Source organism: Ostrinia nubilalis, chromosome 3, assembly GCF_963855985.1.
Source record: "Ostrinia nubilalis chromosome 3, ilOstNubi1.1, whole genome shotgun sequence".
NCBI lineage: Eukaryota > Metazoa > Arthropoda > Insecta > Lepidoptera > Crambidae > Ostrinia > Ostrinia nubilalis.
In genome coordinates, this window is record NC_087090.1 from 3,186,067 (window position 1) to 3,198,857 (window position 12,791).

The window sequence follows — 12,791 nt, forward strand, 5'->3', positions numbered from 1 at the left end:
ACTGTTACAATTAATTATTTACTCAGGTACTTTGTACCAAAAGTCATTCTTCTATATTAAAATTTAAAAAGTATATGTAATAATGATATATTCCACGAAATTAATATTTTCTCACTGTATTATAATAGATGTATTTATATTTTTCCCGAATGATAGTATGTTTAATATGTCTACAATTTGAATGTAAATCAAGATAATCTGTGTTCAAGAAATTGATGTACTATGGATGTTATTGTATTATGAATATTTATATGAATGTTAAAACTTCATGTAGGCTCTGTGTAACATAGACTTTCAAACATAGTTGTGAAGTATACCACCATTTCTCCCCTTGACTATGTCCCCTTAATTTTTCTTTAAAACTGTAAAGCTGGGTTCATACATTTTTATTCCAGTTGATACTTGGACACAAAATTAACTTTACAATATCCTGTTTGTGAACCGGTTTTGTTTTAATTTTCAAATGACATTTATTGAAAATTGATTTTGTTTCAAATGATTACAAAGGTAAGTTTTCTGTGCCATAAATAATAAAATTGTTTAATTGTTTCCATGTATTTCCACCTGCGACTATTTATTGCTTACGTTATTTCATTTGGTCGCTGTTTATCGTGTTACATTTTTTTACTCGATTTACTGTTTGCATGGTACTACATCTTAAATTAAAGTAAAAAAAAAAACAGTTCAATGTTAGTAATTTTTAGTTATTCTTTATAGGAAAAACATCGGGCCATAATATTACTATCCATTATTTATTTTGTAATGATCATGATCAAATTGAGCTTGCTGTATGTTTTCAATCACCATGTCAAAAGATTGTCAATGTACACCCAGCTCTATGTAAAGTCTGATTAAGTTGAAGCGTGTTGTTTATCCTTTATTTGCTTGTTTGAAATTACGAGTATCGCCCATGGTTCATTCTACTTAGGTGTAGTTAAATTATTTTGCCAAATATAAAAACCCTTCCCATGATTTCTTGTAAATATAGATAATTACGTTAAAGTTAGTGTCATCCTTTAATCGGTTACTTAATCCTATTTAGAAATAAGTTTCAATGTTTATACATTAAAAATACATAGATTTACAGCATTTCATAAGCTGAAGTGTCCCTTCGATGTTTCCCTCCATTCAAGTTTCATAGTTTATAACTTTGCATTCCATGTTTAACAAAACCATAAGACTATTTTAATTTTGTATTAAAAACAAACGAAATCAGGCCTAATCTTTATTTTTGGCAGCAAATTCTTTTGTATAATAAGTTTGGCAATGTTTCTAATCTGGCATTTAATAAATTATTTATTCAAAATTATGTAATAAATGAAATTGTGTAAAAAACTAATCCCAGTTACGAGTATTTGTAAATGTGTGTAAATTTTAGTAGTCTATATTAGATGTTACGTAGATTGTACACGTCTAAAGCATATTATAAAGTAAAAATAAAAAGAAATAAATATGAACGATAATAAAAAATCATTACAAATCGTTGCTGTATTGTTTTATTACGCCTACTATTTCACACTGCTTGTTTTATTTATACTTTAATATGAAACTATTTGATTGAGTACAGTTGTACTAAATGAAATCGCTATTCGCTAAACGAAGATAATATGTTCGGAATAATAACAGAAATACTGAAAAATCACAATTGAATTGATTGAAAAACCGCTTAACAATCGAATCACATTTATTGATTGATCACTATACAGTATGCTTAATAAATAAATTGTCTAAACAATAGAATATTCAACCTACGATGAGTAAGTCGTCGGTGAAAGTGTGGGGGGGTACTTCGAGGTTAAGTGGTGCAGGTCCTTTGCGGATGCGGCCTGAGGCGTCATAATGCGAGCCGTGGCAGGGACAGTAGTACCCGCCAAAGTCACCTGAGTTGGCTACAGGCACGCAGCCCAAGTGGGTGCAGACTCCGATGACTACCAAGAACTTGGGGTCCTGGGTACGCTGGTCGTCGCTCTGGGGGTCGCGCAGGGTCTCTATTGGCACCGCCTTCTCGGTCGCGATTTCTTCGGCTGTCCTGTAATGATAGGGAATGCGGTATTAGAGAAGTAGAATATTACTGTTATTAGGATCAACATTCACAATAACATTTTAGGCTTCAAGCCAAATATTGAATAGCTGGACTTGTTACAACTTTTTATGTAGCTTACCAAGGGACAATTATTAATGGATCAATAAGCTTCTCAATATTGTCACTCAACAAATATGTGGGTTGCCCATGAAAAAGAGGTAATTAGAAGACAATTTCAGCGAAATGTGTGACACAACAATGCAGTAAAACCAAATCATATCGTATTCCACGTCACGTCATTACATCGCAATTTTTTTTTATGTCCCAAATTCTATCTATAAAATTTTCCACTACATACTGTAGCATCACAGGTTATTCCAAGTATAATTAAGAAAAAAAAAAGTTTAATTTGATTTGTTAATTAACATCTTTAAATTATGCTATCTTTTTTCACAATTATGCTTTTGTTCATTCACAATGAATGATAAAACTAAAACTAACCTGTGACGGATGAACAGGGGCTTGCCTCGCCACTTGAAGGTGACAGACTTGCCCTCAGGAATGTCGGACAACTTAACTTCAATCTTGGCTAAGGCCAAGACGTCAGCAGCGGCAGACATGGACGATACGAACTGTGTGACCACAGACTTGGCGGCATATGCTCCGGCAACGCTGCCAGCTGGAAGGAAAAAACAGCTTATTACTACATTGTTTCGGTTGAATTTTAATATACAGACTGAATATATTAATTAAGCCAAGATACTATAACTAAATCTTTCAGCATTATAAGCACAATATAATTTAAAAAAGAAAACACCGTTATAATGGAAAACCTTCAAACTTTTAACTTTAAATATAAAAAATACCAATTTATTTCAGCACAATGGAGTTTTCATTAAGAATAACATTAAACTATTTTGGCTGTCTATTTTATTAGAACCTAACATTGACGATGATTGTGTTTTAGTTTAAAATGCAACAGCTTGCAACTCAAGTTACATTATGTTTATACTTCCACTATGATTGATGCAATTGAAATCAAACAGGAATTATGATAGGGTAATAATAAGAGTAAAACACATTGTCTTCAATAACCTTTCCTATGTGGAACAATTTCACTAATTACGTTACACATTATGAGTCACATATTTATAAACAAGTTGTTTGTATTGCATAAGGTGATTTAATAGTGTAACAGTCCAGCTTTCGTCTTTTGTGTTTCAATCATTGTTTTTGATCTAACCATTTCTAGTAATACATGAATGTATTTGTATTGTATCCAAAACTAACCTCCAGCGATGAGATAAGTAAAGGATTGGCGTCCATCGACATGTTCCTCGGCCTTCACCCTCGGGTCCTGGTTCTCCTTGCGGCGGTACGCCGAGAAGTCTGGCACGGCAATGTCACTGTGTGCGAATCGCACCTGAACTGGCACTGAAATTGACATGACGTGTTATGTAACTTCATTTTCCACCATCACAAAATTACACGCAATTAACGACATGACCCACTACCCTACACTTACCTTTGGTTCCGGCTTTGACCTTCAAGCCTTGGATTGGGAGAGCCCCGTGCAATGTCTGTACCGTCGAGGTTTTTGGTAGGGGCTTGACAACCAACTTATCGGCAGGAGTGTGCACCGCCGCCGCAATTTTAAGCCCATTTGAAACCACTGGTGACGACGCTTTGAAATAGGGAGCTAAGTGTCCAGCCCGTACAACTGAAGTCATTTTGGAAGCTTTTTAATGCGTTTTATTTAAACTTTTATCTTCAAAAGGGCTGGATCCAGCCAGATTTACGTAAAACCTTGACGTGAAACGTCAAATTTTATGTTGCAAGCTTAAAAATGAAATTTCCCCACAGGGTAATAAAATTTACCGATTACCCCATAATCTGTCATAAACTTAGATTTTCTCGAGATTTGATAATGAAACTTAAGTAATGCTTCAATAAAAATCAGGAAACAAATTTTATAAATTGGAAACTACGTTTCACTCTTCTGTGGCTTTTCTTGTCTCGATTTATTTCAATAAACTTTTTTGTTAACGTGTGAAAAATATTAACGATTCCAGATCATAAGTAGAGAGTCTTGAAGTCTTGAAAATTCATGTACTAAAATTTACCTTTATTATACAACTGAAGTTTTAAAATAAGAGCACTCTAACACAAAATTTACAATACGTAGTGAAAATAAAGACAAAACGTCTCATTGGATTAAGTCTCATATTTGGGGAATGCAGTATGTATTATGTTGATGCACGCATGAGTAGAACTTTTTAAATTAAAAGGATGCTTGTTAGCGTGTAATATTGGCTTGTCTTCATAACTCTCGTTGCTCGATCTAGGCTTTTGCCTTCGCAGTTTTAATTTTTTTTTAACTGGCAATAATCGATTTACTTTAACGTTCCGTTACACGTAAACAAAAATGGAATAGAGTAATATAAAAAAAATAAAATCATTTATTTATTTTAAAATGAAAAGGTATTTGAAAATTGCATATTTTTAAAATTATATTTTTTTAAGAAATTCAATTTACGATTTGTAATGCATGATGTGCATGCATGTCGGACGTGTCTGACAAGTCAGTTAGTCAGTTTGACGTTTTCATCAACATGACGTTATCAAAAAAAGTTTGTGGAGGAAACTTTTGAATTTTTTTCAAACTCTGGTGTTTATTAAATTTTAAATAGTGTTAAACAGTGAAAACCTACGTTCAGTGAAAAGTTAGGTAAGTTCTATTAACTTTATTCAGTGTTATTGGTTTTTCCGAGGCGAAAAACTGAAAATCAAAGGGTTAGGTTTTTGTTATTTACTTTTTTAGTTGAGAGGTTGAGATTGCAAATGTCTAATTATTTTCTTCCTACCGTACATAATTGTTTGAATATTTTCCTCTTAAACTTTGTATAAACTTTGTTGCAAGTTGTCTTTTAAAAAAATAGTAGTTTTTATTACTGACCATAGTACCAACTCAAAGTAAAGTTGCCCTATGTTTATGTAGTATTCTAGGCTGAGAAATAAATAAATTATTCAATGCTATGTGTTATAAGTTTATAAATCAGGTGCAGTCACTTTATTTGCTGCATTTCTTTTGGTAATACTTATTACTTTTGGCAATTAATGGTAAACTTTTTAACATAACTAATGATTTTTATTAACTTTTTAACTTAGCTTTATATTAGGATTAGATAAAATATATATTTATTTCAATACCAGAAGCTACAGGTTAACTTTTATTGATTTTCCCACTAACAGCTATCTTGTAGCTTCTATTGAATGAAATTATTTTGTAAATCTTTCTATTTAGTTGTACAAAAAGACTGATGAAAAAAGGAGTAAATTAAGCTTTGAAAAACTAAATTCTGGATCATAATTTCTTCGCTGCATGCATATTTTTATGTCACAACTGCAAATTAGGTAGATATTAAACTGTTTATTTTTTTATCAGTATCAACAATCATACATTGAGCAAAGCAGGTAAATATCAAAGTTCTATCTTCAGAATTTATTATTCAAATACAACCACTTACAGATTATGTGGGCAGTGCTCACACATATTCATCCTACACAGAAAGCCCTTGTATGATATTTTCTAAATATGTCCAACAGTACACTAGTTTAGGCTCTCGAAATAAGAAAACTCCGCTTTTTGCGTTTGTTAATTTCAGCCAAATATATCCACTGCTAGACAAAGGCCTCCCCCATGGATTTCCACAAAGAGCGGGCCTGCGCCCCCCGCATCCAGGCACCTCCCGAGACCTTCGCCAGATCATCGGTCCGCCTAGTGAAAGGCCTGGCCACACTACGCTCGTGGTCACCACTGGAGAACTTTTCTGCCAGCAGCTACCATCAGCTCCGTGAGCTATGTGCCCCGCCCACTGCCACTTGATTTTAGAACCTTTTTTCACGCCGCCATTATCGTCATCCACAGATTGCATTCATTGCTGTTCCTAAGAAACATCATAGAGCTCTATTTTCGGGAATTCTATACCTATACCCAATAGTTAAGTCGCTGTAGGTGTACTTACTGCCAAATAAAAACAATAGAGCTTTGTTAGATGCTTGCTGGTTGCTTTGAGAATCTTAGGGCTATATTTCACGGGGACACCACGGCGGCGCCCCCAGTCGCCGGCTACCAACAAAACGTATACAGTTCTATAGAGAGTTACTCACCTGGTGTCCGTTTGGTTGCGCAAAGCTGTATACATTTTGTTGGTAGCGGCGACTAGTTGCGCCGCCATGGTGTCCCGGTGAAATATAGCCCTTAGGACCGTATATTATGTACGACAATCAATGCTCAAAATTCAATATTGATTCATTACCATCTAATATCTGCGACACAGTCTTAGATGATTGTGTAAAATTGTTTCTGGTTTCAAATAAAGATTAGATTATTTATTTTATTTATTCAGTCATAGATTTCGTCTTGTGTTGCAATAATGCTTGAAATTGAATCGAGTTCTTACACCTTACAGCAATTAGATCTGTAGGTACCTACGCACTACGCACGATCCGAAGCTGAATGTTACATCGACATTTCTCGGATTCAGAACAAATGCAGTGCGAATTGCTATAAATTTAACCGTGGACGTCCTAGGACTAATAATGGCAATGATTTTCTACGAACTCATTGACGCCATCGCATCGGCCTCCGGTTCTATGATTACGACTTCAGCTTGCAAATCGTTTGGGTAGTGGTGCGCGATGCATAAAAATATAGGCAACGCCTACCTAGCAAGAGGTGTTTATTGATAAAGCTCGTTCGTTTCAGTCAAATGACGTCCACTGCTGGACAAAGGCCTCCCCCAAAGGTCTCCAAAACGACCGGTCCTACGCCTGCCCGCATCCAGGCTCTTCCCGCGTCCTTCACCAGATCGTCGGTCCACCTTAGTGGGAGGCCTGCATAATCATGCTGCCCTGAGTTGATAAAACTCAATGTGTGTAAATTCGTAAATACTAACCGAGAAACAAAATTAAATGTAATGTCCGGCATTTGGGCTCTATCGATTTTAATGCGCTGCATTACGTATATACCGCAATAGGCTTGCGTGTAGTTTGGTATAACACTCCACTGGTGGTCTGCGTTCCAATTAGAGTAGGACATTTCATTAATATAGTATTGCTTTCACATCACTCCCCGTCTATTTAGTTAAGTAGACAATTATAGAAAATATTTTTGTTAGTAGGTACCCTTACATTACCAACTATTATAGCTGTGCCCACGACTTCGTCGTACGCGTGAAAGCCCGTTTTCGCAACATTTTTCATTTTTGCTCTGCACCTATTACTCGTAGCGTGATGGTAAGTATACATATATAGATTTTTTCAAATCGGACCGGTAGTTCCTGAGATTAGCGCGTTCAAGTAAACAAACAAACAAACTCTTCAGCTTTTTAATATTAGTATAGATTAATGCAACCGCGAATTACTCTTTCTAATAAGTATGCCTATTAACATTTTCTGCGAAGCCATAAGTCCGAGCACATCTCAAAACCGGAATCTCAACCATTCAAGTCATTCTGAGCCAGTGAATGAATAAACCTGAATTAAGTAAAACATTGATATTCCTTTGGACTTCATTAACATTTTAAAATTTATTTCTCTCTGTTAAAAATTATTTGAAAGGCTTCTAATTTTCTTAGCATTTATTTTATGTGATAGGAGGCAAACGAGCAGACGGATCACTTGATGGTAAGTGATTACCGTCGCCCATAGAGTAGTCCCAGGGGCGTCAGTCAGGGATCAAAACCTTTCATTACAATATTGTCATAAGACAAGATCAAGATCTTGTCTTGACGGACGGAGCAAGGACGGTCCATCATCATGCCAGCCTCCATTATCCATATCCATCGACTCCTCACAGGCCTTTTCACCCCCACCTCTATTTCCCGCCACTGAAACTTGTATAACCTGGATCTACAGCTTGGCCGCTAATGGAAACCAACAGTGAGAGTGTGCATACTATCCTGCCTTGAAATGTGCCTACGTTTTTGTCATTGGCTTTTCTTCGCTAATTTTTATGACTACCCCGAAATTTTTTATGGTCCATCCATATTCGCTGGGTGCGAAGTACTAGGTGGGGGGGACATAATCTATCGCAGCGCTCATGGTGGTCAAAAGTAGAAATAATGTTAGCTCTGTCATCAGATGTATCTGTCAATGGCAAAGCGATTCTACATAATACATTTTAATATCATTAATTAATCGCATGAAAAGGGTCCTACTGGGAACTTAAATAAAAGAGTGGACTGTATTTCGATAGGGCTGTTTTAATAGCCGTTTACAATTTGGAAATAACTAAACTATACAACGTGGTAGTACAAAAATGAGTCACAGTAGTTGTTGTGCACAGATGTTTGCCTTATGATGAGAGCGTGAATTATTGAACTCTGCCCTTGTTTTGTTCTTAATTCTTCTACATCTCGGACTTGTCCAGCCAATACCAACAACTTTCCTTTAAATACGGTTTGTGGTTGGAATTTGATATTGTAACTCTCACAAACCCGGTCTTCAAAACGATACTCGTTTCGATCTGAAAACGATATTGAATTTATTACTAGCGATACAGAAACATTTAAATATATTTACTGTTATATAATGAAACCGTTAAAGTAGCTTTTTCTTTTTGTTTTACTGTAAAACTACAACTATAAATGAAGTAAACAAACCCTGACACAATCAAAATTAAACACACTTTTTGGACTTACCTCATTTGATTTGAATGACCAAAATGATTTCAAAACCTTTTTTCCACCCAAATCGTGGTATCACAACAATTTATTAGTTGAAAATATTTGTTATTTTTTCATTTCGATATTTTTTCACAAATATACGACCTAAATGTCAATGTGACAGAGCCCACAAAGTTGTGGACGCTAGTTGGCGCTGTAATCGTGCACGGAGCCAATACGAGTAATTAATGATCTTCTAGATTTTAAATTAATAATAAAAAGTTATCTTTCATAAAAGCGCTGTTTCCTAGAAAGCCGCAATTCTCAAGATTCTAATAAGTGCGACATCTTACCTTTTACGGGCTGATTTCGCACGTAAAACCATAACTTCGCGAAAGTTATTCAGTTATGTTCGAACAGCCTTGGCTAACAAATAAATATTCATTGAAGGTGAATTTAGTGTCTGGCTGATCATTGGCATTCAGGCGGCTGTAGCAACCTGTTCGGTATGTATAAAACACCATAATTATGTGCCTTCTATCGCGCTGTAAAACGCTGGATTTATAGGCAGTTTGTGCTTATATTCAAAATACGGCGCATTTTGTCTAGCCGAGAGGATATGCTCTTTTTTGTTCCTCAGGTACTGACGGTGAATTTTTTGTGACAAAAGAATAAATAGTTATTGAAATTTCTTAGCGTTAAGAGTCTTATCTCAAACTAAATTATAAATAACTTGAAAAAATCGAACTGCCTAAAGTGGGAATCGAATCCGCGACCTTTCATCCAGTACCTAAGTAGCTCAGATGGAAGAGCAGTCGCCCGGCAAGCGAAAGGTCGTGGGTTCGATTCCCACCTTAAATAGTTCCATTTTTTCAAGTTTTTTTTTATAAGTGAATAAATGTCATTGATCGATCATAAGTAGTTGAAGGTTTTTATGGTACGAGTGTGAGTCGTTAATTTAAGTCCCGTGTTTGTTTTCAGGCTCACCTTAGTAATTACCTACAGTGAACGATTAGAAGTTGATTTTGCTCTGAAGTCATTTTTACACCTATTTCATTGCGTTCTTCTTGCGTTTTTTATGCTGAAAGGTAAAATATTTCAAAAAAGACAGGCTTAATCAAACATGCGTCGTCTAAATAATTGCCTCTGCCAGAAATCTAACAAGCGCTAAGCAAACTATTAGCATAATAATATTCTCTCATTTGTATAAGTAATCACCTTTTAATATTGATTAAGTCAAGAGTGCCTTCATGAATCCTAATCACAATTCATATCAGCTCCAAATATTTTTTATTTAACGCGGCGCCTTTGTACTGCAAACAGTACGTCTTTATTATTTCCCGAGAAGTTTGGGTAGACTATTACAAAGTATGACAAGTGGCCCCGGATGCGTTTGATACGTGATAGCAGGGACTGTGCCTTACTTGAGCGCCATTTCTATGCCGTACACGAACAATACTTGATTTGTTATTTTGACTAATACACTGTTTATTATTTCCCCCCTCTGAATTATGGGATCAAGTCGAGAGCGTCGCACTAAAAAGACTGCATTGTAATCTCTCTTCGCGTTACCAGATGGCGTTAGAAACAATTCGGAGTCACAAAACGCACCGCGTGCTACGAACCAACAAAATATTTTCGATAAAGCCAAGTTATTAGCATAAATTAATTTTTAAACGGCCACCAGCTATTCAACGTGACCTCGAGATATTGCTCTATGTAGGTACCTAACAGTTCTATAAACAAATTCATGGTCACCGCTGCGCTTTGGCCGCGTGTGTGTGCGTCCGTGAACGTCGCACTACGCACACGCGTGTCACGTTGCGTGTACCGAATCCCACACTACTAGGGTCACCAATAATATTTCAGAGTTCATCAGGACCTACTGCAATAGTACTAAACGTACCTATGTATTGCCTTGGAAAATGATTTTCAAAAAGTATGAAAAACTCTATTTCGTACCAAAAGCATAGGAACGCTATATGAATTTTTATACCTGCTATCTCCCATCAGAAATTGGGGTGTGTTTCTTATAAAAACTAGAAGCCGGTTTTCTATTCACTAATGTAAGTATTCTTTTTCACGAAAAAAGTAGAATTTTCCGTCTTCGACGTTCAAAATTCGGACTCTACATCCAAGTTTAATATTGTATAAGCTTTCAGTAACATTAATTTTATCTCGCTATGTTAAAGACGTTAAATGTTTCATGAAACTGTTTTGTAAGTACTGTGGTATATCTGGTAGCCCTACGTCCCACGCACACACATGAAATAATCCTTGACAACTCAACTCACACTCGGAGCAATAAATAACGCAGTTAGTTGCGTGTTCCACGTAGATAGATTCGGCTTATTTTGCATAGAATTATTCGGTTGCTACTATGTATCTGGAATTTAATTGCACGTTTAGCTTCCGACAGCAATGTCTATTTGACGATAAGTCACGTTTTTTTCAGTCAGAAAGTATAAAGCTTTTAATCAAGTGGGCAGGTACATTAATTAAATTACGTTCCTTTAGATCGTTGATTTATTCATCCGCTATTTAAATGCAAAAGGCTCACCTCATGTTGATCTAAAAGAGCCAAATATAAAAGCCATTAATGCCTATGATGACCTTAACATGCAGTTGATTTCCGCAGTACATACAAACTGATGCCGTCACGCACTCTACAAGTAGATGATGTTTGTGCATGTGTGAGTGTGTTTTTGGTAATCTAGTGTTGTGACGTCGTAACTTCGCAGAGCGAAACTAGATGGCGGTGATTGTTGGGATCGTCAGTTCAGCTTGCGTTTCTTAGATGCGTTTCAGCTGAACTGAATAGAGCGAGTATATTATAGATAATAGCTATGATGCGCGCGGGGCGCTCTTGGGAGGGACGGCCCAATTTGAAACGCGGCCTGCCCATTACACAATGAATTTATAGCCGCATACGACTGACACATATTGCGTGCATGACATGTACGCACGGCTGGAATGTTTCGGCAATTAGGTACTTAGCGGTGGAGCTGACAATTTGGCGCCCAAATCCAAGATTTGGAAGCCCTTAACAACGGTACAAGATTTACTTAATCGCCGATAGATTAACGATTGACACTGGCGGCGTGGTTGGATTCATTTGTTTACTAATACATTTACACGATGTTAATTGCTTTGCATAAAGAAATCATCAATTTTAGTGAACAAAGTGTTAATTAGTACACAACAATCGATCTTCTTTGTAATAGGTACTATTGGACTAAATAAAGACTAGACTTTGGAGCTAGCCTACAAGGAAGCAATAACATAGATCTTGTTTTTAAATGACGGTAAAACTGCAGTCCGCTCCTGAAATTTTAAAGTTCGATTTTTGTTTGGCCGCGATCCAAATTGACCGGTCGTTTTGTGTAATTTGGCAAATGAAACGTCTCTATCCCTAGGCACCTGTCGTCATAGAGTTCATTTCGCAAGTTCAAACGCCATGCTTTGTTTTAGACACGGAGTTTGTTATACATGGAAGGTTTTTAGTTTACGTCAGTGAAGTACAAGGCGAAGGGCAAGGTCGGTGTCGATTTATTCGACTCAGTCGATCGACATTGTAACGATTGAACTTGATTTTTCGTTACGCCCTTTACGATTGGCCGCAATATGCACACTTAGGCTGAGTTGCACCACCTAACTTTGACCGTAACTATGACGATAACCGGTGTTTTTTGTATGGAGTTTGACAGATTTTTGATGTTTGTCAAAGTTAAAGTAATATGGTGCAACCCAGCCTTAATTAGGCACAACAACCAATCGACTTCCTTTGACTTTAATTTCCAAATATTCTCGCACTAAAATCGTGGTAACATTTATCTACCTCCTAACATTATCCGACTTAATTCAATCGAATATATCCAATCATCTATTCGAAATCAACTTTTATTTGCAACGAAACTGGTTTTTCGGGTTTCTGTATTACAAAGGCGTACTGTGAGGGTAGGATAATAAAGAGAATGCTTGGAGCATCGAGGTCCGCCTTTGTGCTCCATCTTGCCTACCTACAAGTACATTACAATTGGTTGGCGCATTGTCCTTCGTATTCGGGCCTACGCTTCCTTCGCACACCAGGGATTCCGATA

General features: G+C 36.4%; 2 protein-coding genes across 2 annotated transcripts in view; one reads left to right on the forward strand and one right to left on the reverse strand.

Moving 5' to 3' along the window:
* Window positions 1–1,666: 1,666 nt before the first annotated feature.
* LOC135087604 (cytochrome b-c1 complex subunit Rieske, mitochondrial) lies at window positions 1,667–3,853 on the reverse strand. The gene is made up of 4 exons (XM_063982341.1): window positions 3,549–3,853; window positions 3,314–3,457; window positions 2,525–2,702; window positions 1,667–2,029 (listed from the first exon to the last, which is right to left on the reverse strand). The coding sequence occupies exons 1-4, from the start codon at window positions 3,751–3,753 to the stop codon at window positions 1,744–1,746; spliced, it is 813 nt and encodes a 270-aa protein (XP_063838411.1). The 5' UTR covers window positions 3,754–3,853; the 3' UTR covers window positions 1,667–1,743.
* Window positions 3,854–4,672: 819 nt separating this feature from the next.
* LOC135087602 (zinc finger protein chinmo) overlaps window positions 4,673–12,791 on the forward strand; it is a 115,601-nt gene continuing 107,482 nt past the window's right edge. The window contains exon 1 of the mRNA XM_063982335.1: window positions 4,673–4,751. The gene's annotated coding sequence lies outside the window, so the exon portion shown is untranslated. The remainder of the gene's footprint in view (window positions 4,752–12,791) is intronic.

Coding starts and splice junctions, on each gene's coding strand:
- LOC135087604 (XM_063982341.1), bottom strand. CDS start 3,753: ATGACTTCAGTTGTACGGGCTGGACACTTAGCTCCCTATTTCAAAGCG. Junction 3,458..3,548: donor GGTCAAAGCCGGAACCAAAG/GTAAGTGTAGGG, acceptor TGTCAATTTCAG/TGCCAGTTCAGGTGCGATTC. Junction 2,030..2,524: donor CCCCTGTTCATCCGTCACAG/GTTAGTTTTAGT, acceptor CTATCATTACAG/GACAGCCGAAGAAATCGCGA.